Source organism: Balaenoptera acutorostrata, chromosome 18 (genome assembly GCF_949987535.1).
Source record: "Balaenoptera acutorostrata chromosome 18, mBalAcu1.1, whole genome shotgun sequence".
NCBI lineage: Eukaryota > Metazoa > Chordata > Mammalia > Artiodactyla > Balaenopteridae > Balaenoptera > Balaenoptera acutorostrata.
Window position 1 is genome coordinate 73,621,475 of NC_080081.1, and position 25,943 is coordinate 73,647,417.

The following is a 25,943-nucleotide window of genomic DNA, read 5'->3' on the forward strand; positions in this document are numbered from 1 at the left end:
GCTGATGACTTAGTGGGGGTGGGCGGCACATACTAATAAACACCTTGACGTTGTGATACGGATTTGCCGCGGTCGAGACGTGCATAGGGTGCTATGCTGGGGGTCAGGGGCAACACGAGACCAACCTGGAAAAGGGAATCTTCAGTTGTGTCCTGTCTCTTTCTTTGTTGAGTGGTATTTTTTTGCCACTTAAAAATTTTCAAATAATACATGAAAATATAAATAAGAGATTAACGCTTACCCCAAATCTCTTCACCCAGAGATAATCACACTTGACCATTGGTGACCTTCCAGGTGTGTGTGTGTGTGTGTGTGTGTGTGTGTGTGTGAAGACAGCGTATTTTTTATCATCATCATCAAGGTCAAGGAAAACAAAGCAGTTATTCAACTGTAGCAATTTACCCACGTAAAACTCAACCACCAGCCTCACATATGTGTCTGCATTTTATTTTAGGAAAACATAAATCGGGTCACAAAACATCTTCGGAAAGCAGGATAAGTAAGAAACACACAGACGGGATCTGAAGAGCAAATCTGGTGCCACCATCATGTTCGGGGGGCGGAGCTGACATGAAGATATTCTCTTCCAGGAAAAGTGAGGTTCACTCAAGCTGCAAAGCCCAGAGGGTCATCAGATTTACAGCATCGTTTAAAGGGTTGAGTTATGATGGCTTCTAGGTATTGATTAGCTGAGCACACCCACCCGGAATTCAGTTAGGGGATGAGAAGGAGGGGGGAGATGGTGGTGGTCACTGTCTTGATGTAGTTTTCAAAGTCACTTCCGAAAAGGAGGATGAGGAAATAGTTGACTATCCCAGCCAGGGACATGAGGAACAGGAACAAGATGATGCGTTTCCCAAATATGTAGCCAGGTGTGCTGGAAAAAAAGGAAAGAGAAAACTGTAGGAGCAGCACAAATGATACCAATTTAACAAAAAATGTTATCACTTTGAGATACACGGGGTTTAAATTACAGCTCCTTTTACTCAGGAATGCTCCGTTTATTTCATATGAAGGATGGAAGTGTCTTAGCTACTATTAGTCATTGAATCTATTTCAAAACCAAGCTAAAAGAGCCTCAAACCCATCACCATTAGGGCTCTGCTCTCCGGCTTCTCTGTGCCATCGGAACTCCAGCTCCTGGATGGCATGAAGGTGGGGGCTTCCGCTGGTCATCGGGGTTCTGACCGGGCACTAGGAACCCATGCACTGACTAAGACCCTCTCCAGGAGCGCCTGTAGGAGCTGTGCTGGCCAATGTGTAGAATGCAGGACTTTCAGTGCCTCTATGTGAGAAGGATGGTTTAAATGAGCCAAGAAGGCTGGTGGAATCCAAGAGGTGCTTTGGCATCTGAGGGCTCGATCTAGTCTCCTGAGGTTGCCTGGGAATAACTCATGTTCGCACTAATGAGAGCCGAGCCCCAGTGCTGGAAGGCAGGCCCTTACAATTTAAGTGAATCGGGGGAGGGAGACTTTTCCTCGCCTTCTCTCAGAGGCTCGAAATCCTAAGCCGCTTAGACAGAGCATCAGCTGGGGTCAGGAGGCACCTCCCCAGTGACATGTGACCACTGAGCTGTGCACAGGGCCTGCCCCGGCTTCCTCTCTCCCCTGCGGCATCCTCCTGTGACGGCTGTGGCTGGTCCATCTGTGCAGCACCGGCGTGTTTGGGAAGTCCAGCCGAGTGAGTCTCTAAGGCTGTTAGTAAAGACCCCGGCGAGGGGCCCCTTTGGCAATCAGGAGTGTTCCCCGAGATCAGCCAGCTCAGCTAAACAGATGCCTTAATGCTGCTTGGCCCTTGTTTGCTACAATCGGAGACCAGAATGTGGCATCCATGGGTTCGACGTTAGAAATTTTATCTTTTTGAAAGGGACCCCAAAGGTGCATAAGGCAACTCCTAATATTCCTGTGTCGAGAATTTGAAAATCATTCCACAGTTGAGTATGAATGTCCTCGTTCCTCACGGTGTCCCGGGGACCAGCAGCACAGAAACTTGTTGGAAATGCAGAATCCCAGGTCCCTCCCCAGATCCACTGGGTCAGAATCTGTGCCCCTGACAAGCCCCCTCTGTGACCCCCAGGCCCAGTAGAGTCTGAGAGGCGCTGCCAGCTGCCAGCACCCGGCTCCTTAGCCGGCTGTGTTCCTCTCTCCTTGGTTTCCTGTTCACGGTCCTGCTATGAAGTGACACATTCTAGCTCTTTGTTGGGGAAAAAAAAGTTTGGTCCCAAAAGAGAGTGTCGTGAGCTGAATTGTGTCCCCCGCATTCATGTGTTGAAGCTCCTAAACCCCAGTACCGCAGAATGACTATTTAGAAAGAGGGTCTTTAAAGAGGTAATTAAGGTCAAATGAGGTCACTGGGGTGGGCCCTAACTCACCATAACTGGTGTTCTTATAGAAAGAGGTGAAGACACAGACATGCACAGAGGGAAGACCACTGAGGACCAAGGGGGAAGCCAAGGAGAGAGGCCTCGGAGGAAACCAACGCTCCTGACATCTTCGTCTTGGACTTCCAGCCTCCAGATCTGTGAGAAAATGCATTTCTGTTGTTTAAGCCCCCCGGTCTGCGGCACTTTGTTACGGCGGTCCTCAAAGACAGATACAGAGAATTACCTGCTAATGCTGACAAGGAATGGAAAAGAAAGTAAAGGAGTCTATTTTTCAGCCAGAAAATAGAGGCTTCAGAGAAATTAAATTGTTAAAAGTCAAATATTGTAGTGACTCAGATTTATCACATGAATGAGGCCACCATATGCTCATTACAGAAACAAGGAAAAGTGATTTGTGAAGCTATTTCAGAACCTGCTCAAGATAAATCTGTGGTGAAGGATGAAACGGGAGTACCTCCTGATGAAGCAGTGGTGTTCTTGATTTGGGTAGGATGTTTCTAAGGATTCGAGGCATATCTCCCCTAAGGAGATGGGTCTGTGGTGCTTTAACTCTTCCCAGACAAGAACTCACCATGCTGTCATATGCAGGGCTAAGTGTGAACAGGGGGGTCCCCAGCTCCGGCCCTTCATTCACTGCCTTTTTAAGTCTCAAGCTTGGAGATGGGCTTTTGAAAACTGTGTCCATTATCATTTCTGTAAGCTCAATATTTGGGGTCTTGCACGGTACCCCAGACTCTGGGAGATTCCCAGGTCTCTGCCATGCTTACTGTTATCACCTCACAACTGACACAGCACCTGCTCCGGGCAGGTGGTCAGTAAAGGTCCTGAACGATGCTGAGTGAACGAGGGGGGCGTGGGCAATGAGGAGAAGGTGGGCTTGGGTAACCCGAATTCACAGGCCTCGACTCGCAGCCCATCTTTGCTCATCCAGCTCTCAGCTGAGAACTTCAAATTGCAAAGAGGAATTTAGTGGGAGCTCCAACAGGGAACAGGGCTCTGAGGGACAAGCAGACAGGGCAGCCTAGATGCAAGGCAGGTGATAAAAGGCAGATAGTCTTGTAACATCATGCTAACTGCCATTGAGTTTGGGCCCAGATAGTAGCTCAGAATGAAAGGGGAAGAAACTAAAATTCATCCTACACTGCAGTGTCGTTAAGGATGCTGCTGCTGACCTCATCAGGACAGGGAGAAAGGGGTCACCGTGCAAGGAGAAGGACTGAGAATGAGAGCCATAACTTCCAGGAGGAATAAAGGAGGGAGATGTAAAATCCTTGCAGGGCAGCTTGAAGCCGGAAGGCGAAGCTTCGGTGAGGGAGGTACCTCAAGGAGTGACTTACCTACCCACTGGACCAAAAATGACGCTAGAACTTCTGCAGGGAGCAGAGCCAAAAGATGATCTAGAGCCCAAGGGAGAAAGTTCTGGGGAAGGATCTCACTGAGCAGTAACCTCTATCTGTTGGTGAGGCCAAGAACTAAAGCAGGTCCGGAGGGCATTAAGGCGTCTGCAGAGTCCAAGGGTGACACAGCCCAGGGACAGAAGGGGGACGGGGGAAGGAGAGGAGTCTACAACAGAAGAGGGATTAGCAAGTCGTTTCTAGAAGGCAGAATTAAACATCCCCTTGGCCTGGGGACTTCCCTGGCGGCCCAGTGGTTAAGACTCTGCACTCCCAATGCAGGGGACATGGGTTCGATCGCTGGTCAGGAAACTAAGATCCCACATGCCCCACGACACAGCAAAAAAAAAAAAAAAAAATCCCCTTGACATGACCCCAGAGGCCCTCAGGCTCACAGCTACCTCAGGCTATATTTGGTCTAAATTAGGATCAGACACTTCATCTAGTGTATATCATTTCTGCTGATGACACCTGCCCAGAACACTGTGTTGAGAAAGTACTGTGAGGCCACGCTTGGTCTCGGCAGGAAGGAGGACCACGATGATTAGTAATGCACGCAGGAGTAGTGAGAAGGGCCCAGAACGGGCACAGACAGTGGGCTAAGGGGCGATGGGATCTTCTTCCTGCCACCTAATGGGGGAGACCAGGGAGGGATTTAAGGGCATAGGCCTCATTGCAACGAGGTCCAGAGATGTGTCCATTTTTGAGTCTATATTCTGTTGTTTATTCTTGTTCATTCCCTGGTAGTGATGGACATATTTTGTCGTGTCCCACAGAGTGTCCTGGAATTAAAGCAACTTTAAGGGAATTCCCTGGTGGTCCAGTGGTTAGGACTCCGTGCTTTCACTGCCGTGGCCCCGGGTTCAATCCCTGGTCGGGGAACTACGATCCCGCAAGCCGCACAGCGTGGCCAAAAAAATTTTTTAAATAAAGCAACTTTAAGATCTCAGGCAAGTGGTGATGGATAAAGAGCAGACAAGTGACTGGTCTGAATTCCTGGGACTTTGCGGGAGGAAGACGGGGCTTCGGGGGAGCCAGCGGGGAGAGCAGAGCCCCTCATTTCATTGGTAGTTACTCTGCCCCCTTCGACTCTGGACAACAGGTAATCCTCTGGGGAAAAGCAGAATAGAGGTTTTCCAGGGTAAAGGAGAATAAAGAATATCACTGAAGACAGCGTTGATAAGGATGAGAGAGGTAATGGAGTTGCGGTTTTAGAGGATAACTAAAAACGCCGCTAGAGAGGAATGAGGGGGAGGTGAGCCTGGAGGAGACTTGCTGGGGGCACCACCATTCCTCTCGGGCTGCAGCTCACCATCCAACCACCCGAAATCACTCAGCTTCTCAGGCCCCCGGGTTCCCCAGACGCCGTGCTTTCACCTGGTGACCTTCTGGGATGGCACTGCCTTTGTCACCGCTGAAGGAGGCTCTCTGAACAGAGAGTCCCTTATCCACTAGAGGGGGCGCTATTGTGAGAGACAGAGAGAAGTGAAGCCAGACAAGGGAGAGAGATGGAGCCGGAGGCTGGGGTCAGCGTGTGGGCGGAGCTCCCAGAGCATCTGCCCGGCCTTCAGAGCCCATCAGGAATTCTGATCGCTCAGGAACTGGTGGAAACTGTAACTCAAACATTTCTTCTTCAAGTATTATCATTTATTTTACTAAAATCCAGCCTTCCCAACCCAGGTCTAGGGAAAGCACAACTGCCGCTCTGGGCGACATCTGTAAGCAGCGCAGTGGTGACTCTACCCACTGTCTCCGTCTGATGTCTGCTCGTGCATCTTACTTTCTCAGCATTCTTTCCGCCGGTCCCCGGATGATCTGTTACTCAAGAGAGCTCATCACAAGGTGCAAGCTTTAGTTCTCGTCTCTCTAGGCAAACAATGAAATGTTTCACTCGCTGGAGGCCTTGGGAAGCCAGACAGAGGCCGTCATTCAAGCCCCAGACTCTGCAGGGTGGGAGTAGAGGGTGTGGGGTTGCAAAGAATGCGTTAAAGCATCCTTTGTGAGCCCAGCACCGTGTGGAGGAATTTTTAAACGGGAAAACTAGTCAAGGGCCCCAGCTGTATTTCAGAACCAGCAAGGCTCAAGGAGAAAAGGTCGAGGGATCCTAGTCGGCCTCTGCCCTCCCACCCCGAGTGGTCCCACAGGGCCTTAAATGGTAGACAGAACACTGTTGTGAATGATCACTCTTCCAGCTGGAAAAGTACAACTCCCCGCACGGTTCTTAAACAGTCCCAGGGGCCTACCTCTGCGTTCTCTCCCCCAGGTAGCCAACAAAGTACTTTTGCCTCACAACCAGGTACATCAGTCCAGCAAAAGCGGCAGGAACTAAGTGGAGAAAGGAAAACACCTCGTGTTAGTGTCGCTGACACCAAAGCATGCTAAGTTAACCCAATATTAATACAGTCATTATGCAATCAACGCTGGTCACAGAATTGAGCAGAGGCCTCAGCTTCTGCCAGTCGGGGCCGACGTAAAGTTCAGCAAAGAGCCTGCAGCTGGAAGAAACCTGAGATCTCTAATAATAGTCATGTTGTGAAGTAAGTCAGAAACAGAAAAACAAATACCGCATGCTAACACATATATATGGAATCTAAAAAAAAAAAAAAAAAAAAAGTGGTTCTGAAGAACCTAGGGTCAGGACAGGAATAAAGATGCAGACGTAGAGAATGGACTTGAGGACACAGGGAGGGGGAAGGGTAAGCTGGGATGAAGTGAGAGAGTGGCACTGACATATACACACTACCAAATGTAAAATAGCTAGTGGGAAGCAGCCGCTTAGCACAGGGAGATCAGCTCAGTGCTTTGCGACCACCTAGAGGGGTGGGATACGGAGGGTGGGAGTGAGACGCAAGAGAGAGGGGACATGGGGATATAAGTATATGTATAGCTGATTCACTTTGTTATAAAGCAGAAACTAGCACACCATTGTAAAGCAATTATACTCCAATAAAGATGTTAAAAAAAAATTCAACAGAAAAAATAAAACGAAACAATATAATTAGAAATTTAACAAAAGACAGGAAAGATATTTCAGCAAAGGGGATGTACAAATGGCCAAAAAAAAAAAAAAAGCACATGAAGATTACTCTCATTAGACATTATAAGGAAGCACAAATTAAAACTATAATGAGACATCACTACACACCTATCAGAATGGCTAACAAAAAATAACGATAACACCAAACACGGATGAGGATACATATTGCTGGTGGGAATGTGAAATGCTACAGTCTGGTAAAGACTTCAAGAATTTCCTACAAAACTAAACATGGAATTACCATATGGTGCAGCAACTGTACACTTGGGCATTTATCTCAGAGAAATAAAAAATTATGTTCACATAAAAAAAATAATAGGGGCTTCCCTGGTGGCGCAGTGGTTGAGAATCTGCCTGCTAATGCAGGGGACACGGGTTCGAGCCCTGGTCTGGGAGGATCCCACATGCCGCGGAGCGGCTGGGCCCGTGAGCCACAACTACTGAGCCTGCGCGTCTGGAGCTTGTGCCCCGCAACGGGAGGGGCCGCGATGGTGAGGGGCCCGCGCACCGCGATGAAGAGCGGTCCCCGCACCGCAATGAAGAGTGGCCCCCACTTGCCGTAACCGGAGAAAGCCCTCACACGAACCGAAGACCCAACACAGCCAAAAATAAATAAATAAATAAATAAATAAAGTAGCTATAAAATGTAGCCTTAAAAAAAAAAATAATAATAATAATAATAGTCATGTTACCCTGTATTGGCATCATAGTGTAGTTTACAAAGTCTTTTCAAACCCTTCATCTAATTTGAATCCTTTTCACATGACTGATATCATCTTTTCTATTTCCAGATGTGAAAACATGGGCTCCATTGCCCAAGGGGCTTGTGTAAGACTGTCAGCTTGTAAGTGTGTGTGTGTGTGTGTGTGTGTGTGTGTGTGTGTGTGTGTGTTGGGAGGAGAGCTGGACTTGAACCCAGAGCCCTGCTCTGAAGCTGGTTCTCTTCAAAGTACACCCTTCACCTGTGGGCCTCCAGGAATTGTGATGCGCAACCTTTTCTGAACAATTGCTACAGTTCAGGAAAGATCTCTGGGGAAAGAAATGCCCTTTGCATTCCAGCCAAATAACCCCATGGAGTCCTGAACACTTGGAGCTGAGAGTTAGGAAACCCAGCCCCACCAGGACTATTACGATCTGGAGCTGATGCTTAACTCATTCTACCTCTGGACAAAGGGCTGATTACAGCTTTCCTACCTATCAGGAATTAATATGCGGGTGAAACAGAAGTATGGGTATAAAAGCTCTGTGAAGACCCCCCCAGCGTTATTCAAATACCAAATTAAGTGCATTAACCGAGCACTTTTTATGTGTCAGGTACTGCCCGAGGCATACCGGGTACTCTGGTCTCCGATCCTCTCTTCTCTGAAGGTCACAAAATTGTCACAATTCACAATTTGCCTTGGACAAAGTCTTTCCAGGTTGGTCCCTTCCGGGTGGCTCTGCTCTAACTTATCGGCCCATCTCTCTCACTGGGAGCTAAGTTGAACATGACCTAAAAGAAATCAGGGTGCAAAGTGGCTGAACTCATTGCCCATATGCAGCGAATGGCGCCCACCTCTGGTGTGGACCTGGGCTGCTTGGAACACCAGGAGAGGTGTCGTGGATTCAAATCTAGGCTCTAAAATTCTCAGGTTTGAGCAAGTTCCCCTGGGGTTTGGGTTCCTGCTCTGTAAAGTGATGGGTTTGGCCTGGGGTTCCTTTCACCTAAAAAATTCTACAATCTACCATACTCATAGGAAGTGATGATTATTGAACAGGGGTGACTGACACTTCTGTCTCCCAGCAATACCAACACTTGTTTTGGCAGAAAATGCATATTTCCAGGATCCTGAAACCCCTTCCAACTCCCTTTGTATTTAACTAACCAGAACAACTCCAGATTCACCTGTATCAAGTATCGTCTAAGACATAAAAGGAATCATCACTCCTACTCTAAGTGTAGTTTGACTTGATTTTTCAAGTGATGCCAGACATGTTTCTTATTTAACTGAGGACAGAAAGTGGGAAATAAAGAGTGAGCTTACTGACAGCCTTACGGCGCACATGATGTTCCTGAAGTGGTTTCTGCTACCATCCCTCACCTCTCTTCTCTCTCACTGCACCTTATTCTTTTCCTTCATGGCATGTCTCACTCTTGGCAAAAATTTATCCATTCATTTATTTTCTATGGTCCACCTCGCCAACTGCTGTGTGCTTCACCACCGTCTCTGTTTTATTTATCGCTGTGTATCCAGGGACAGGGCTTGGCACATAGTAGGTGTTCAATGTATATTTTTATGGAAATAAATAAAGTAAGAGGATACTTGTGAAAAATCCAAGATTTAGCCTGAAAGGCCTGGGCTCCCATCCTGGCTCTGTTATTCACCAGCTGAGCAACCTTGAAAAAGTCACTTTATGTCCCTGGACCAAAGGGTCCTCAAAGGTAACAGGGCAAAATAATATCCACTTTACCTACTTTATAGAATGAGTGAAGGCAATAAGGATGAAATCATTTATCAGAGGACACTAGTGGCCTTTTCTCATGCACCGCTGGGCCACAGCATGGAAGCCGGCCAAGTCATGCCAAGCCTTCACCAGACACAGTGCCAGTCTCCAAAGGGGACCAAAAATACCACACAGGGACTTCCCTGGCGGTCCAGTGGTTAAGACTCTGCGCTTCCAATGAAGGGGGCGCGGGTTCGATCCCTGGTCTGGGAACTAGGATCCCACATGCCGCGTGGCACGGCCAGAAAAAATAACCCAACAAACCACCACTCGGGGTTCCGTTTAATTTTAAATCAACTCTGGATGTCAACTTGCTGAAGTCAAGACCGCGGGCTGCTAAGAACCGGGGAGGCTGGAGACCTGGACCCAGGCCCGAAGAAGGACCACCATGCAGAAGCCGATTAGCAGGACAGCCAAGTGACAGCTGGCCCAGAACAGACCCCTCGGGTGCTCTCATTCAGAATGCCCTTGTATCTGAGCTAACACTGCTTAAGGATTCTGAGTCACATTTAGCCTTAAACCACCCTTGCCAGCGCGGCCACTCTCCACCAGCCACCAGGGAGCCAGCGTTAGCGATGCATTACCGCAGGGCTCCGCGCGGGCACCCCGCCCGCGGAAACACAGCCTCCGGAGGGTCTCGCCTCTCCAGGGCTTCATGGATTGGAGCTGGAGGGCAGGCAAAGCCTTTTCAACAAAAAGCCTGCACTCGAACCTCCTGGTGATGCAACACGTTTCAGAAAGAGAACACACAAGGAGAAGCCTGGGTTACCTTGGCTGCAGAGGAGCCCGGCGCTCCAGAGCATGACGAGGAAGGTGGGGTACGCATCGACACAGTTCTGGCTGCAGAATAAACACACAAGGGGAAACATCAGAAGACACGTTACTGCAGCGCAGCCTGAAAATTACCTGAAACCCCGAATTAATAATCACTGTCGCGCACAGCACAAACCCCATTCATAATTCCACTGACCTTTACCTGATAAGACATCAGAAACAGACGGTGGTTGTGTGTAAAGCGGACACGTGTTCGGAATGCATCCACTCCCTTCCTCGGTGAAGCCAATCGGAGACCCGCTTTCTTGATGGATTCGCCTTGGCAGGATTCCTGCTCCCGGTTACGCCAAAGCGCTTCTTGGAATTGAAAAGTGAGCGCCGCGGACAGCAGGGCTGGGCGGCAGTCAGGGTCGGGGCAGCAGGGAAGAGGGACCCGACTAAGAAACCTTCAGGTCAGACACACAAGTCAGCCCAGACACGCGGGCCAGGCTGAGGAAGGCAAGGCGAGCCTCAAGCATTAGAGGGACCAGGGGTCGATTCAGCAAAGCCGGTGCTCACGGCGTTATCTTGCTGCTGGAGCAATGGCTTTGTGCAGGGCTCAGTCCTCACCCCCGTGCTGGTGTCTTACACCCTTGGTCTCCTTTAAACTCAGGCAATCCTGCGAGCACACATGGTGACTGCATGAGTTTCCTATGGCTGCTGGGACAACTAGCCACAAGCTCAGTGGCTTAAAACAAGACAAATTGATTATCTGGAGGTCAGAAGTCTGAAATCGGTCTCCTTGGGCCTAAATGAAGGTGTCCGCATGGCTGCATTCCTTCTGGAGATGCATCTCTTCTGTCTCCTTGCTTTTCCCAGGTTCTAGAGATCGCCTGCATTCCTTGGCTTGTGGTCCCTTCCAACCTCAAAGCCAGCAATGTCTGATCATGTCTTCTTCGCGACACCAACTCTTCTGCCTCCTTCTTCCACATTTGAAGGACCCTTGTGATTACATTGGGTCCCACCCAGATAATCCAGGATAATCTCTTAAATTGAACTTAAATTCAGCTGGTTAGCAAACTTGATTCCTCCTTGCCACGTAACATAACCCATTCACATGTTCCCGAGATTAGGATGTGAACACCTTTGGGGGGTCATTATTCGGCCTACCACAATTAGTCTCATGTTTCAGATGAGAAACTGAATCTTGGAGAAGTTGAATAACTTGCCCAAGGTCACCCAGCTACAGAGTAGCAAAGCCAGGATTCACAGTCTGGTCAGTACGACTCTAAAACCAGGTGTGTTACCTCTTCCACTCTACAGGCACACCTCAGAAATAGCGTGGGTTCAGTTCCACACCACCACGATGAAGCAAATACCGTGATAAAGCAAGTCACAGGAATGTTTTTGTTTCCCAGTGCACATAAAAGCGATGTTTATGCTATACTGTAGTCCAATATATGTGCAATAGCATTATGTCTATAAAACAAGGTACATACCTTAATTAAAAAATACGTTATTGGGCTTCCCTGGTGGCACAGTGGTTAAGAATCCGCCTGCCAAGGCAGGGGACACGGGTTCGAGCCCTGGTCCAGGAAGATCCCACATGCCGCGGAGCAACTAAGCCCGTGCGCCACAACTACTGAGCCCGCACACCTAGAAACCGAGCTCTGTAACAACCGCAACAAAGAGTAACCTCCCGCTCGCCGCAACTAGAGAGAGCCCGCGCGCAGCAACGAAGACCCAACACAGCCAAAAATAAGTAAATAAATAAATAAATTTATAAAAAAAAAAAAAAAGTATTGCTAAAAAATGCTAACCATCATCTGGCAATGCAGGGCTGCTGCAAACCTTCAATTTGTAAAAAAAAAAAACCAAAAAAAAGAAAACCACAGTGTCTGTGAAGCACAATAAAAAGAGGTATGCCTGCACTAAAGCAGACAGCAGGTGTTCTCTTGAGTTTACAGCCTAGATCAGAACAATCGATATGCACATCCATGGAAACACAACACAAGACTCAAAAGAGGAGGGGCAATGCAATAGAGTGGGAAGGATTTGGTGACTAGGATTTCGTCCCCCACCTGACATTAACCTGCTGTTTGTCACTGGCAAAGCAAACTCTCTGGACTTAGTTTCCTTACCAGTAAAACTAATAAAGAATAACTCTGAGATCCACTTAAGCTCTAGGAGTCGATGGTCTAATGTACTGGTTCTCAAGGTGTGGTCCCTGGATCAGCCACATCAGAATCACCACGGAACTTGTTGAAAATGCAAATGTTAATGCCTTCCTTGGACCTAAGGAATTAAAAACTCTGAGGGTGGGCCCAGCAAGAGTTTTAACAGCCCTCCAGGTGATTCTGATACATACTCAAGTCTGAGAACCACTGGTCTAAGGTAATTCGAACTGTATAGGTAAAAGCAAAGATGCAATTTTCAAATTACATTTGGCCTTTTATCCAAATTCCTTCCTTGGATTCTTCATCTCGATCCTTCCTGATCTGGTTCTCATAAAGTTCCTCCTAAAAATCAGCCTTGAAGCCTCGTTCAAATTGATAGGATCTCACGATTCAGTTGGTACCACTGAGAACCCTGGAATGACCAGCTCTTGGTCAGTCCCCTGCAGAGAACCCAGAGAGGTTGGGTCACAGGGGCCTTCAGATCTTTCTGATGGTCAAAAAATCCTTTACTGGAGAAGTCAACAAATGGAAAAGGTAAGAAACCAATGTACCCTGTCCTGGATAGACACAGGAGAGCCAGAAGAACCCTGCTGACCTTGCTGGGGGCTCTGGATACCCAGGATTTCCATTGATCTATGGACACAGTAAGAACTCCAAAGGGCGGGAGTCCCTTACAAATCTGCCATTTGGGGTGAAGCACTTAGTGAGTAAACAAGCCCCAAAGTGATAACTGTAGCAGCCGCTAAGCAAATGCATCACATCTATTCTTACACCTCATTAGAGACACAAAACTGCAGCCTCAGGACTGAGAGAAGATCCATCTCCCAGTTCCAGAAAACTAGAGAGAAAATTCCCTTTTATTTAGTTGAATAATGTTCCATGTCTGATGGGATCTAATACCTGACACTCAAACAGTTTGAAAATCTATTAATATCAAAGCTCTCCCCTGCTTCCTCTCATTCTCATGCTTCTGTTTTGTTTGTTTTGAAGTTGTGATTTTGTCTGGGTGATGCAAAATTATAAAAAATTCTTTATTGTCCAAGGAATGTGCTCATAGAGAGACGTGTCTAGTGATGTGACATTAGATCAGCCATTCAATCATTCCTGCCTCTTATATCAAGTCACCATGGGCCCTGGTACAACACAGTCAGCCTGAAATTGAACGAAACTCTCCCAACTCTAAGAAAACGGGCTCTTCTCTGGATTTCCAGAATACGCCCAGAGTCCTAACCCCCATTCTGGCTCAAGCCGGTCCCTCTCCCCATCCAGGATCTCTGACACATCTTCCATCCACAGCTTCATGCACACATGCCTCTCCTCGCCAGAGGGCTGCTGCTGGGCTGAACTCAAACAGCTTTTGTCCTTTGGTCAGTGACACGGCTGCCTTTAGGGACCTTAGAGGTCACTCGTGTGGTCCCTAAAGTCACAAAGCCTGGGTCCCACTCGGGGCTGCCACTTTTTTTTTTTTTCAGTATTAAAATGTTTAATTTTATATTGTCTTTATCACCTTTAATCTTCTTTTAACATCTTTATTAGAGTATAATTGCTTTACAATGGTGTGTTAGTTTCCGCTTTATAACAAAGTGAATCAGCTATACATATACATATATCCCCATAACTCCTCCCTCTTGCATCTCCCTCCCACCCTCCCTATCCCACCCCTCTAGGTGGTCACAAAGCACTGAGCTGATCTCCCTGTGCTATGCGGCTGCTTCCCACTAGCTATCTGTTTTACATCTGGTAGTGTATATTAGTCCATGCCACTCTCTCACTTCGTCCCAGCTTACCCTTCCCCCTCCCCATGTCCTCAAGTCCATTCTCTATGTCTGCCTCTTTATTCCTGTCCTGCCCCTAAGTTCTTCATAACCTTTTTTTTTTTTTTAGATTCCATATATATGTGTTAACATACAGTATTTGTTTTTCTCTTTCTGACTTACTTCACTCTGCATGACGGACTCTAGGTCCATCCACCTCACTACAAATAACTCAGTTTCGTTTTGTTTTATGGCTGAGTAATATTCCATTGTATATATGTGCCACATCTACTTTATCCATTCATCTGTCGATGGACACTTAGGTTGCTTCCACGTCCTGGCTATTGTAAATAGAGCTGCAATGAACATTGTGGTACATGACCCTTTTTGAATTATGGTTTTCTCAGGGTATATGCCCAGTAGTGGGATTGCTGGGTCATATGGTAGTTCTATTTTTAGTATTTTAGGGAACCGCCATAATGTTCTCCATAGTAGCTGTATCAATTTACATTCCCACCAACAGTGCAAGAGGGTTCCCTTTTCTCCACACCTGCTCCAGCATTTGTTGTTTGTAGATTTTTTGATGATGGCCATTCTGACCGGTGTGAGGTGATACCTCATTGTAGTTTTGATTTGCATTTCTCTAATGATTAGTGATGCTGAGCATTCTTTCATGTGTTTGTTGGCAATCTGTATATCTTCTTTGGAGAAATGTCTATTTAGGTCTTCTGCCCATTTTTGGATTGGGTTGTTTGTTTTTTTTCATATTGAGCTGCATGAGCTGCTTGTAAATTTTGGAGATTAATCCTTTGTCAGCTGCTTCAAAATATATGCAAATATTTTCTCCCATTCTGAGGGTTGTCTTTTCATCTTGTTTATGGTTTCCTTTGCTGTGCAAAAGCTTTTAAGTTTCATTAGGTCCCATTTGTTTATTTTTGTTTTTATGTCCATTTCTCTAGGAGGTGGGTCAAAAAGGATCTTGCTGTGATTTATATCATAGAGTGTTCTGCCTATGTTTTCCTCTAAGAGTTTTATAGTGTCTGGCCTTACATTTAGGTCTTTAATCCATTTTGAGTTTATTTTTGTGTATGATGTTAGGGAGTGTTCTAATTTCATTCTTTTACATGTAGTTGTCTAGTTTTCCCAGCACCACTTATTGAAGAGGCTGTCTTTTCTCCATTGTATATTCTTGCCTCCTTTATCAAAGATAAGGTGACCATAGGTGCATGGGTTTATCTCTGGGCTTTCTATCCTGTTCCATTGATCTATATTTCTGGTTTTGTGCCAGTACCATACTGTCTTGATTACTGTAGCTTTGTAGTATAGTCTGAAGTCCAGGAGCCTGATTCTTCCAGCTCCATTTTTCTTTCTCAAGATTGCTTTGGCTATTTACGGTCTTTTGTGTTTCCATACAAACTGTGGAATTTTTTGTTCTAATTCTGTGAAAAATGCCATTGGTAGTTTGATAGGGATTGCAATGAATCTGTAGATTGCTTTGGGTAGTATAGTCATTTTCACAATGTTGATTATTCCAATCCAAGAATATGGTATATCTCTCCATCTGTTTGTATCGTTTTTAATTTCTTTCATCAGTATCTTATAGTTTTCTGCATACAGGTCTTTTGTCTCCTTAGATAGGTTTATTCCTAGGTATTTTATTCTTTTTGTTGTAATGGTAAATGGGAGCATTTCCTTAATTTCTTGCTCAGATTTTTCATCAGTAGTGTATAGGAATGCAAGAGATTTTTGTGCATTAATTTTGTATCCTGCTACTTCACCAAATTAATTGATTAGCTCTAGTAGTTTTCTGGTAGCGTCTTTAGGATTCTCTACATATAGTATCAAGTCATCTGCAAACAGTGACAGTCTACTTCTTCTTTGCCGATTTGGATTCCTTTTATTTCTTTTTCTTCTCTCATTGCTGTGGCTAAAACTTCCAAAACTATGTTGAATAATAATGCTGAGAGTGGGCAACCTTGTCTTGTTCCTGATCTTAGTGGAAATGGTTTCAGTTTTTCACCATTGAGAACGATGTTGGCTGTGGGTTTGTCATAAAGGGCCTTTATTATGTTGAGGTAAGTTCCCTCTATGCCTACTTTCTGGAGGGTTTTTATCATAAACAGGTGTTGAATTTTGTCAAAAGCTTTTTCTGCATCTACTGAGATGATCATATGGTTTTTCTCCTTCAATTTGTTAATATGGTTTATCACATTGATTTGCGTATATTGAAGAATCCTTGCATTCCTGGGATAAACCCCACTTGATCATGGTGTATGATCCTTCTAATGTGCTGTTGGATTCTGTTTGCTCATATTTTGTTGAGGATTTTTGCATCTATGTTCATCAGTGATACTGGCCTGTAGTTTTCTTTCTTTGTGACATCTTTGTCTGGTTTTGGTATCAGGGGGTGATGGTGGCCTCGCAGAATGAGTTTGGGAGTGTTCCTCCCTCTGTTAGATTTTGGAAGAGTTTGAGAAGGATAGATGTTAGCCCTTCTCTAAATGTTTGATAGAATTCACCTGTGAAGCCATCTGGTCCTGGGCTTTTGTTTGTTGGAAGATTTTTAATCACAGTCTCAATTTCAGTGCTTGTGATTGGTCTGTTTATATTTTCTACTTCTTCCTGGTTCAGTCTCAGAAGGTTGTGCTTTTCTAAGAATCTGTCCATTTCTTCCAGGTTGTCCATTTTATTGGCATATAGTTGCTTGTAGTAATCTCTCATGATCCTTTGTATTTCTGCAGTGTCTGTTGTTACTTCTGCTTTTTCATTTCTAATTCTATTGATTTGAGTCTTCTCCCTTTTTCTCTTGATGAGTCTGGCTAATGGTTTATCCATTTTGTTTATCTTCTCAAAGAACCAGCTTTTCGTTTTATTGATCTTTGCTACTGTTTCCTTCTTTTCTTTTTCATTTATTTCTGATCTGATCTTTATGATTTCTTTCCTTCTGCTAACTTTGGGAGTTTTTTGTTCTTCTTTCTCTAATTGCTTTAGGTGTAAGGTTAGGTTGTTTCTTTGAGATGTTTCTTGTTCCTGGAGGTAGGATTGCTATAAACTTCCCTCTTAGAACTGCTTTTGCTGCATCCCATAGGTTTTGGGTCGTTGAGTTTTGTCATTTGTTTCTAGGTATTTTTTGATTTCCCCTTTGATTTCTTCAGTGATGTCTTGGTTATTTAGTAGTGTGTTGTTTAGCCTCCACGTGTTTGTATTTTTTACTGATTTTTTCCTGTAATTGATATCTAGTCTCATAGCATGTGGTCGGAAAAGATACTTGATACAATTTCAATATTCTTAAATTTACCAAGGCTTGATTTGTGACCCAAGATACGATCTATCCTGGAGAATGTTCCTTGAGCACTTGAGAAGAAAGTGTATTCTGTTGTTTTTGGATGGAATGTCCTACAAATATCAATTAAGTCCATCTTGTTTAATGTGTCATTTAAAGCTTGTGTTTCCTTATTTATTTTCATTTTGGATGATCTGTCCATTAGTGAAAGTGGGGTGTTAAAGTCCCCTACTATGACTGTGTTACTGTCGATTTCCCCTGTGTTTTTATGGCTGTTAGCATTTGCCTTATGTGTTGAGGTGCTCCTATGTTGGGTGCGTAAATATTTAGAATTGTTATATCTTCTTCTTGGATTGATCCCTTGATCATTATATAGTGTCCTTCTTTTTCTCTTGTAATAGTCTTTATTTTAAAGTCTATTTTGTCTGATATGAGAATTGCTACTCCAGCTTTCTTTTGATGTCCATTTGCATAGAATATCTTTTTCCATCCCCTCACTTTCAGTCTGTATGTGTCCCTAAGTCTGAAGTGGGTCTCTTGTAGACAGCATATGTACAGGTCCTGTTTTTGTATCCATTCAGCCAGTCTATGTCTTTTGGTTGGAGCATTTAATCCATTTACATTTAAGGTAATTATTGATATGTATGTTCCTATTACCATTTTCTTAATTGTTTTGGGTTTGTTATTGTACATCTTTTCCTTCTCTTGTGTTTCCTGCCTAGAGAAGTTCCTTTAGCATTTGTTGTAAATCTGGTTTGGTGGTGCTGAATTCTCCTAGCTTTTGCTTGCCTGTAAAGTTTTAATTTCTCTGTGGAATCTGAATGAGATCCTTGCTGGGTAGAGTAATCTTGGTTGTAGGTTTTTCCCTTTCATCACTTTAAATATGTCCTGCCACTCCCTTCTGGCTTGCAGAGTTTCTGCTGAAAGATCAGCTGTTAACCTTATAGGGATTCCCTTGTATGTTATTTGTTGTTTTTCCCTTGCTGCTTTTAATATTTTTTCTTTGTATTTAATTTTTGATAGGTTGATTAATATGTGTCTCAGTGTGTTTCTCCTTGGATTTATCCTGTATGGGACTCTCTGCACTTCCTGGACTTGGCTATTTCCTTTCCCATATTAGGGAAATTTTCAGCTATAATCTCTTCAAATATTTTCTCAGTCCCTTTCTCTCTTCTTCTTCTGGGACCCCTATAATTTGAATGTTGGTGCGTTTAATGTTGTCCCAGAGTTCTCTGAGACTGTCCTCAATTCTTTTCATTCTTTTTTCTTTATTCTTCTCTGTGGTAGTTATTTCCACTATTTTATCTTCCAGGTCACTTATCTGTTCTTCTGCCTCAGTTATCCTGCTATTGATACCTTCTAGAGAATTTTTAATTTCATTTATTGTGTTGTTCATCATTGTTTGTTTGCTCTTTAGTTCTTCTAGGTCCTTGTTAAACGTTTCTTTTATTTTCTCCATTCTATTTCCAAGATTTTGGATCGTTTTTACTATCATTACTCTGAATTCTTTTTCAGGTAAACTGCCTATTTTCTCTTCATTTGTTTGGTCTGGTGGGTTTTTACCTTGCTCCTTCATCTGCTGTGTGTTTCTCTGTCTTCTCATTTTGCTTATCTTACTGTGTTTGGGGTCTCCTTTTCGCAGGCTGCAGGTTTGTAGTTCCTGTTGTTTTTGGTTTCTGCCCCCAGTGGCTAAGTGTGGTTCAGTGGGTTGTGTAGGATTCCTGGTGGAGGGGACTGGTGCCTGTGTTCTGGTGGATGAGGCTGGATCTTGTCTTTCTGGTGGGCAGGACCACATCCGGTGGTGTGTTTTGGGGTGCCTGTGACCTTATTGTGATTTTAGACAGCCTCTCTGCTAATGGGTGGGGTTGTGTTTCTGTCTTGCTAGTTGTTTGGCATAGGGTGTCCAGCACTGTAGCTTGCTGGTCATTAAGTGGAGCTGGGTCTTAGCATTGAGATGGAGATCTCTGGGAGAGCTTTCACTGTTTGATATTACATGGAGCCGGGAGGTGTCTGTTGGACCAATGTCCTGAACTCGGCTCTACCACCTCAGAGGCACAGGCCTGACACCCGGCCGGAGCACCAAGACCCTGTCAGCCACACAGCTCAGAAAAAAGGAAGAAAAAAAGAAATAAATAAATAAAATAAAATAAAGTTATTAAAATACAAAATAAGAAATAATTATTAAAAAGTTTTTTTAAAAGTAATAAAAAGATGGAAAAAAAAGAAAGAAGAGAGCAATCAAACCAAAAAACAAATCCACCAATGATAACAAGTGTTAAAAACTATACAAAAATAAAAAAAGGACAAATGGTAAAAGCAAAGCTATACAGACAAAACCACACAAAGAAGCATGCACATACACATTCACAAAAAGAGAAAAAGGAAAAATATATATATATCGTTGCTCCCAAAGTCCACCGCCTCAATTTTGTGATGATTCATTGTCTATTCAGGTATTCCACAGATGTAGGGTACATCAAGTTGATTGTGGAGATTTAATCCGCTGCTCCTAAAGCTGCTGGGAGAGATTTCCCTTTCTCTTCTTTGTTCGCACAGCTCCCGGGGTTCAGTTTTGGATTTGGCCCCGCCTCTGTGTGTAGGTCACCTGAGGGCATCTGTTCCCCGCTCAGACAGGACAGGGTTGAAGGAGCAGCTGCTTCGGGGGCTCTGGCTCACTCAGGCCAAGGGGAGGGAGGGGTACGGATGCGGGGCGAGCCTGCGGTGGCAGAGGCCAGAGTGACGTTGCACCAGCCTGAGGCACCGTGTGTTCTTCCGGGGAAGTTGTCCCCGGATCACGGGAGCCTGGCCGTGGCGGGCTGCACAGGCTCCCGGGAGGGGTGGTGTGGAGAGTGACCTGTGCTTGCACACAGGCTTCTTGGTGGCGGCAGCAGCAGCCTTAGCGTCTCATGCCCGTCTCTGGGGCCCGCGCTGACAGCCGCGGCTCACGCCTGTCTCTGGAGCTCATTTAGGCGGTGCTCTGCATCCCCTCTCCTCGTGCACTGCAAAACAGTGGCCTCTTGCCTCTTCGGCAGCTCCAGGCTTTTTCCTGGACTCCCTCCCGGCTAGCTGTGGCACACTAGCCCCTTTCAGGCTGTGTTCATGCAGCCAACCCCAGTCCTCTCCCTGGGATCTGACCTCCGAAGCCCGAGCCTCAGCTCCCAGCCCATGCCCGCCCCGGTGGGGGAGCAGACAAGCCTCTCGGGCTGGTGAGTGCTGGTCGGCACCGCTCCTCCGTGCGGGAGTCTCTCCGCTTTGCCCTCCGCATCCCTGTGGCTGCGCTCTCCTCCATGGCACCGAAGCTTCCCCCCTCTGCCACCCGCAGTCTCCGCCCGTGAAGGGACTTCCTAGTGTGTGGAAACCTTTCCTCCTTCACAGCTCCCTCCCACTGGTGCAGGTCCCATCCTTATTCTTTTGTCTCTGTTTTTTCTATTTTCTTTTGTCCTACCCAGGTACATGGAGAGTTTCTTGCCTTTTGGGAGGTCTGAGGTCTGCCAGCGTTCAGTAGGTGCTCTGTAGGAGTTGTTCCACATGTAGATGTATTTCTGATGTATTTGCGGGGAGGAAGGTGATCTCCACATCTTACGCTTTCACCATCTTGAAGGTCTCCCGGCTGCCACTTTTTGACTGTGCGATTGTGGGTGCATTTCCTAGCCTCACTGAGTCTCAATCTCCTCATCAATTGAAGGTGAATGGAGACATGAGTATTTATTGATACCTCCCTGGCTGTTGTGAGAATAAAACGAGGGAAAGCAGCACCAGGCTCGTAGTAAGCATTCAATAAATGGTGGCTATTATTCCTCCAACCTCTTCCTTCTTATAACCCCCAATGGAAATGTCTTTCCTACTGACAAATTATTGTTATTCCAAATATTCTTTTGTGCCAGTTTTTCTGCAGGACAAAACTGACAAACCCACTTTGTCTGTCATTTCTTGAGGTCTAACTACGAGCTACTCAGCAGATCTCTCAACAATTCACTGTGCTTTGTTCAACTGGACGCACCGCACTGCCAGTGTTTTTATGGAGAAAAGGATTCATTGCAATTTTCCCTTTCATTTTTCTCCACCTTTAGGAATGAGATATAGAAGCACTAAATGTTTTGCTAGTTAATTTGGGTTTATTTAAAATAAGTAAATATGGGAGGGATAAATTAGGAGTTTGGGATTAAAATATACACACTACTATATATAAAATAGATAACCAACAAGGACCTACTGTATAGCACAGGGAACTATACTCAATATCTTGCAATAACCTATAATGGAAAGGAATCTAAATAAGAATATGTGTGTGTGTGTATATACATATATATATATATAAAACTGAATCACTTTGCTCTACACCTGAAACTAACACAACATTGTAAATCAACTATATTGCAATAGAACTTTAAATACATAAATAAGTAAATATCAGTAATAACAGCAATAATATCAATACTAATCAATAGAACCAATGTAGATGTATCACCTTCAAATCATTCACAAGTCCTTGCTACTTGGAAGTGAGTCCAGAGTGGATTCTGAGAAGTGTGGGGGAAGAAGGGACCTTAGGGTGTCATTTACCAAAATGCATCTTGTGAAACACTAAATCTTTGCTATGCTCTAGAAAAAAAAAAGGAAGGGTGTCTGTAGTTTAATAAGACCTCTCCTTCTTGTAGAACCAAGAATCACAGTGTCTTAGTACTTTAAAGGTTCTCAAAAGTCTTGCTGTACAGAACTTGTTCTTCTCTTTAACACCTGTTAACAGCCCATGAACTTGTAATCTATGGGTCACATTTTGGAAAATGACACATCTGCAAAGACCCATCTTCTCTCCACAGCCTGTGCTCACCGCACTCATGAAGAAGGATCTTAGGTCAGTTAACTGAGACTTTTCTCCAAAAATCAAACTTTGACGGCTCTGGCTGCGCTCATCAACTGGGAACAGGGCTTTGACCTATGTTTTAGACACATGAAGACAGAGTCAAGGTCGAGGTCCTTTTAACTCTCAAACCCTGACTCAGCTCTGCCCTCGAGGGAGATGGGTGGTAGAGCAGCCCATTAACCGAGGCTGAGTCTGAGCTGAAGCCCTCACCTGGCTGGGATGTCTGTTTACCAACAGCCCCCAAATCTTGAATTATCTGTATCAGTCAACAGTCATACTTTATGCTGAAAAGCATGCATCAGCCATTTCAATCCACCAGCATCATTTATTCTTTATGCTATTTTCCCTTTATACAGTCTCTAAACATTTATGATCCCATACCCCATCAACCAAGAGTTTTGATCATGCAACCCTATGACGGGTATATTTATGTACAAATTATATACACATCCTACTCTCAATCTGTATATTAAAACTGAGTAAAGTTCAATTTCCTATTTTTTAGATAGCAACATTAAATACATGTTCTTTTCTTCTCACACCCCTATGGCTCTTCTTGTACCCCTCTTTGGTGCTTTGGAGGCCCCTGGAGAAGCTATCACTGGGGATGACTTGCAACCGGGCTAACACGTAAGGCCCTTCCTGGTAGCTTCCTGGCTGGGGCATGCAGACTGGGGGCTCCTGGCGTCGCCAGCAGGCGGCAGCCTCTGTGTTGATCTTCAGCACCTTCCACAACCCACCTCAGGCACACACAGGGCGCTGCCAGCTGGGTCAGGGAGGAAGTAGTCTTTGTAACAGAACCACAGCAGTGTCTGGGCAACCTTTTAATTACAGAAAATTCTCATCCACTCCCCCTTCCCCCGCAAAGCTCCTACCTCTCCACAGCTCTCTCTCCTCCCCTCTCTCTCCTTGCCCTCTCTCAGGGGGTAAGTGGGAAAGTCACGTGGGTTTGGGAGCTGGGCGGCAGTACCCATGCGATGGGGACCCCCAGGCGGCACCAATCACCCACCACTCTCCTCTAGCGCCTTCTGACGGCAGGGGCCCCGAGCCATTGCAGAACTTCCAAACCACCTTCCAAACGACAGCGCAACCATCCCCAGAGGGCACTTCCACAGTCTGGAGGCTGGCAGCGGGGGACCAGGTGTCAGCGAGGCGGCTTCTTAGAAGAAGAGCTAGGTCACTCCTGGGGGAAACGGCAGACACCAGGTGGCCTGGCCTGCCCCGGTTCTTCTTCATTTTCGGCAGGATGGAAACTGAGCTTCTCACCCGGTACAGAGACATTCCGCTGCATGCAGCCCTGCCCCACTTCTCCAGACGGGCCCGGCCGTGCTCCTAAGAACACCCAGCAGCTGGTGAGAATGCAGTGGTCTGGGCGGGAAGAAGCTTCCCTTTCCGAACAGGTAGAATGGTATTCACGTCCTTCTGGATTCCGTGTGGGGGGAGGTTCTGGCGTTACCCCAATGGAGGACACTGTCCTTGCCCCTCTTGCACTCTTGCACGTGGGTGTGTCTGCGGGGACCTCTCCCATCTCCTCTGCAAACAGCGCAGAGGGGCTGACAGCACCGCACACTCTCTCTTCCACCTCCTGTAAATGTGAACATCTAATATGGCTTAAATCACATCCTTCCACTTCTTCAGTGGATTCTGAGAATTAACACACCGAAGGTCCGAATCTTAAGATGGAAATCTCCCTGTAAGTGGTTCAGGAAGGGATTTCCTCGGAATCAGACTGCACAGGAGTGCTGGGTCTGAGGGGCTGGGGCCGACGGGAGGCAGAGGGCCCTCGAGTGGCTGCATTTGCTTGTGTTATTCCTGCCGTTCTAGGAGAACGTTGCTTGTGTGGCCACGACTCCCACTTTGGAAGGATCTCTGGAGACATCCAAGTCACCTCCGAGCCGAGACTGAAGGCCAGCTCCTTGGCCAGCCCAGAGCTGCAGCCTCCCTTTCTCACAGGCCAATCACAGGCTCAGAGAAGCAGGTGACAGGCCGCTGGCTGAACCCTCTGTCTGAATGCATTCATCAGAGAGGAAAATGAATGTTGGATTTGCATCCCAAATAGCACCCGCCTCCTTCACTGAGTTCTTCAGGTGTTTTCAAACAGCCTTTTCATTCAGAAGGAAAGCAGGAGAGGTGGAGAAGCCATTGCATAATTCCCCCATTCTTTCCGTTCTGGTTGCTCCAGGAGACCTGGCTTAGGAAACGCACTAGAGTCCCCTCCAGACCCCACCGAGGGGACCTGAGGGGCTGCAGGCAGCTGCCAGCTGGTCCTGCTTGTTGCTTCCGAAGCCGGCTGGTGAGTGATGGCTGGTTTTCCCGGCAGCCCCTCTGGACTAACGCCCCAGAAAATCGGTCAACTCCACGACTGAATGACTGGCTGAGAGGTTCCTGAACAGGCGGAGCTCCATCCCCCCATCCCACAGCCCCGCTTCCCCTCTTTACACACCAGCACTTGTTAAGATGATGAAAAGTGCCCCCAAAGTCTCCCAGGTGAAGTTCAAGCTTCCCTGGGAACCCCGCCTCCCCGGCCTTTGGAAGGTTGGCCCAGACAGACATGCAGCCCTGTGCCCAGGCCCCCCATCTGTCAGTTAGCAGTGTCAGGGTTTGGACTCACTTGGCAGTGTAGACCCGTTCCAAGGCAAGTGTCCCCGTCCTCTGGAAGCTCCACCCATTATGGGTCTTGCTTTCGTGCTCCACCTTGTGGGCAAAGAACCCTGCCAGAGGGAAAAGTTTGGATTTGGTTTATAACGGGGAACGTTCACGAGCCTGGTATCCCATTATTTTACTAGAATGTTAGATGGTTCCTTAACTTGACCTCTAAGATGCCCTAAATGTCCTCCATCAAATGTCACTGAGCAAAAACTTACTCAGCAGCTACCCTCCACTAATCACTGCGTTTGGTGTTGGTGACTCAATGGTGAGCAACACACGACCCTCACTTTCAAGGATCCGACAGTTGGAAGAAATAGACAACCAAGTAAAGAAATTACACTACAGAGTGACTCGTGCTAAGATCAGATTGAGTGAGAATACAGAGCCATCGAGGGTCAAAGGGGGCAACTTAATTCAGTGTTTGGGACAGAGAAGGATTCCTAGAGGAGGTGATATTTAAGATAAAATCTGAAGAACAAGTGTGGCAAGCAGAAGAGACCACTCCACTCTCGTGTAACGGAACGTGCAAAGGTCCAGAGGCAAGAACCTCTGGGGTTCAGTACATCCAGCTTATTGGTGGTGGGGAATGGGAAGTGGAACCTGGTACAATTACAAATGAGACCGAAGAGGTAGGTGGTGAATTGTTCTTTCAATGACATTCCTCTATTATCACTTGCCACGTGCCAGACACTCAGCTTACGTCTGAGAACAAAACACACAAAGAGCCTTGGCCTGAGGAGCTTTTGTTCTGGCGAGGATGCAAGAAGAGAAGACAGACCACACACCGTCAACAAAACGCAAAAATTAAAACGACACAGTGTGCCAAGCTGTGGACGAAAGAGAAGGCACAGCACGACAGGGGCCGCTGGGGGTGCAGACAGGGTGGCCGGAGGGAGCCCCAGGGAGAAAGCAGTAAGTGAACCAAGGCTGAAGAAGACGGTGGCTGAGAAGTGCCTGCCGGACTTAGCAGCATGACCGTGACCTTGATGAGAGCCACGTTAAGAACTTCTGAATTTATTTCCGCCTTGAGAGCAACAAGGAGTTACTGACGGGTGTAAGTTGAGGAGTGGCATCGCCAGAAAGCCACTCTGTCTTTAGCATGGTGAGTGTTTAAAGGGGTGAGACCCAGGACAGGGGGAAGACAGAAGGGAGCTGGTTAGGGTGA

The 25,943-nt window shown here is 46.1% G+C and overlaps 1 protein-coding gene across 1 annotated transcript in view; it reads right to left on the reverse strand.

Moving 5' to 3' along the window:
• Window positions 1-431: 431 nt before the first annotated feature.
• ALOX5AP (arachidonate 5-lipoxygenase activating protein) overlaps window positions 432-25,943 on the reverse strand; it is a 39,125-nt gene continuing 13,613 nt past the window's right edge. The window contains exons 3-6 of the mRNA XM_007164162.2: window positions 24,741-24,840; window positions 10,068-10,138; window positions 6,021-6,102; window positions 432-877 (exon numbers count right to left, since the gene is read on the reverse strand). Of these exons, the coding sequence (XP_007164224.1) occupies window positions 715-877; window positions 6,021-6,102; window positions 10,068-10,138; window positions 24,741-24,840 (416 nt within the window). The 3' untranslated portion in view covers window positions 432-714. The remainder of the gene's footprint in view (window positions 878-6,020; window positions 6,103-10,067; window positions 10,139-24,740; window positions 24,841-25,943) is intronic.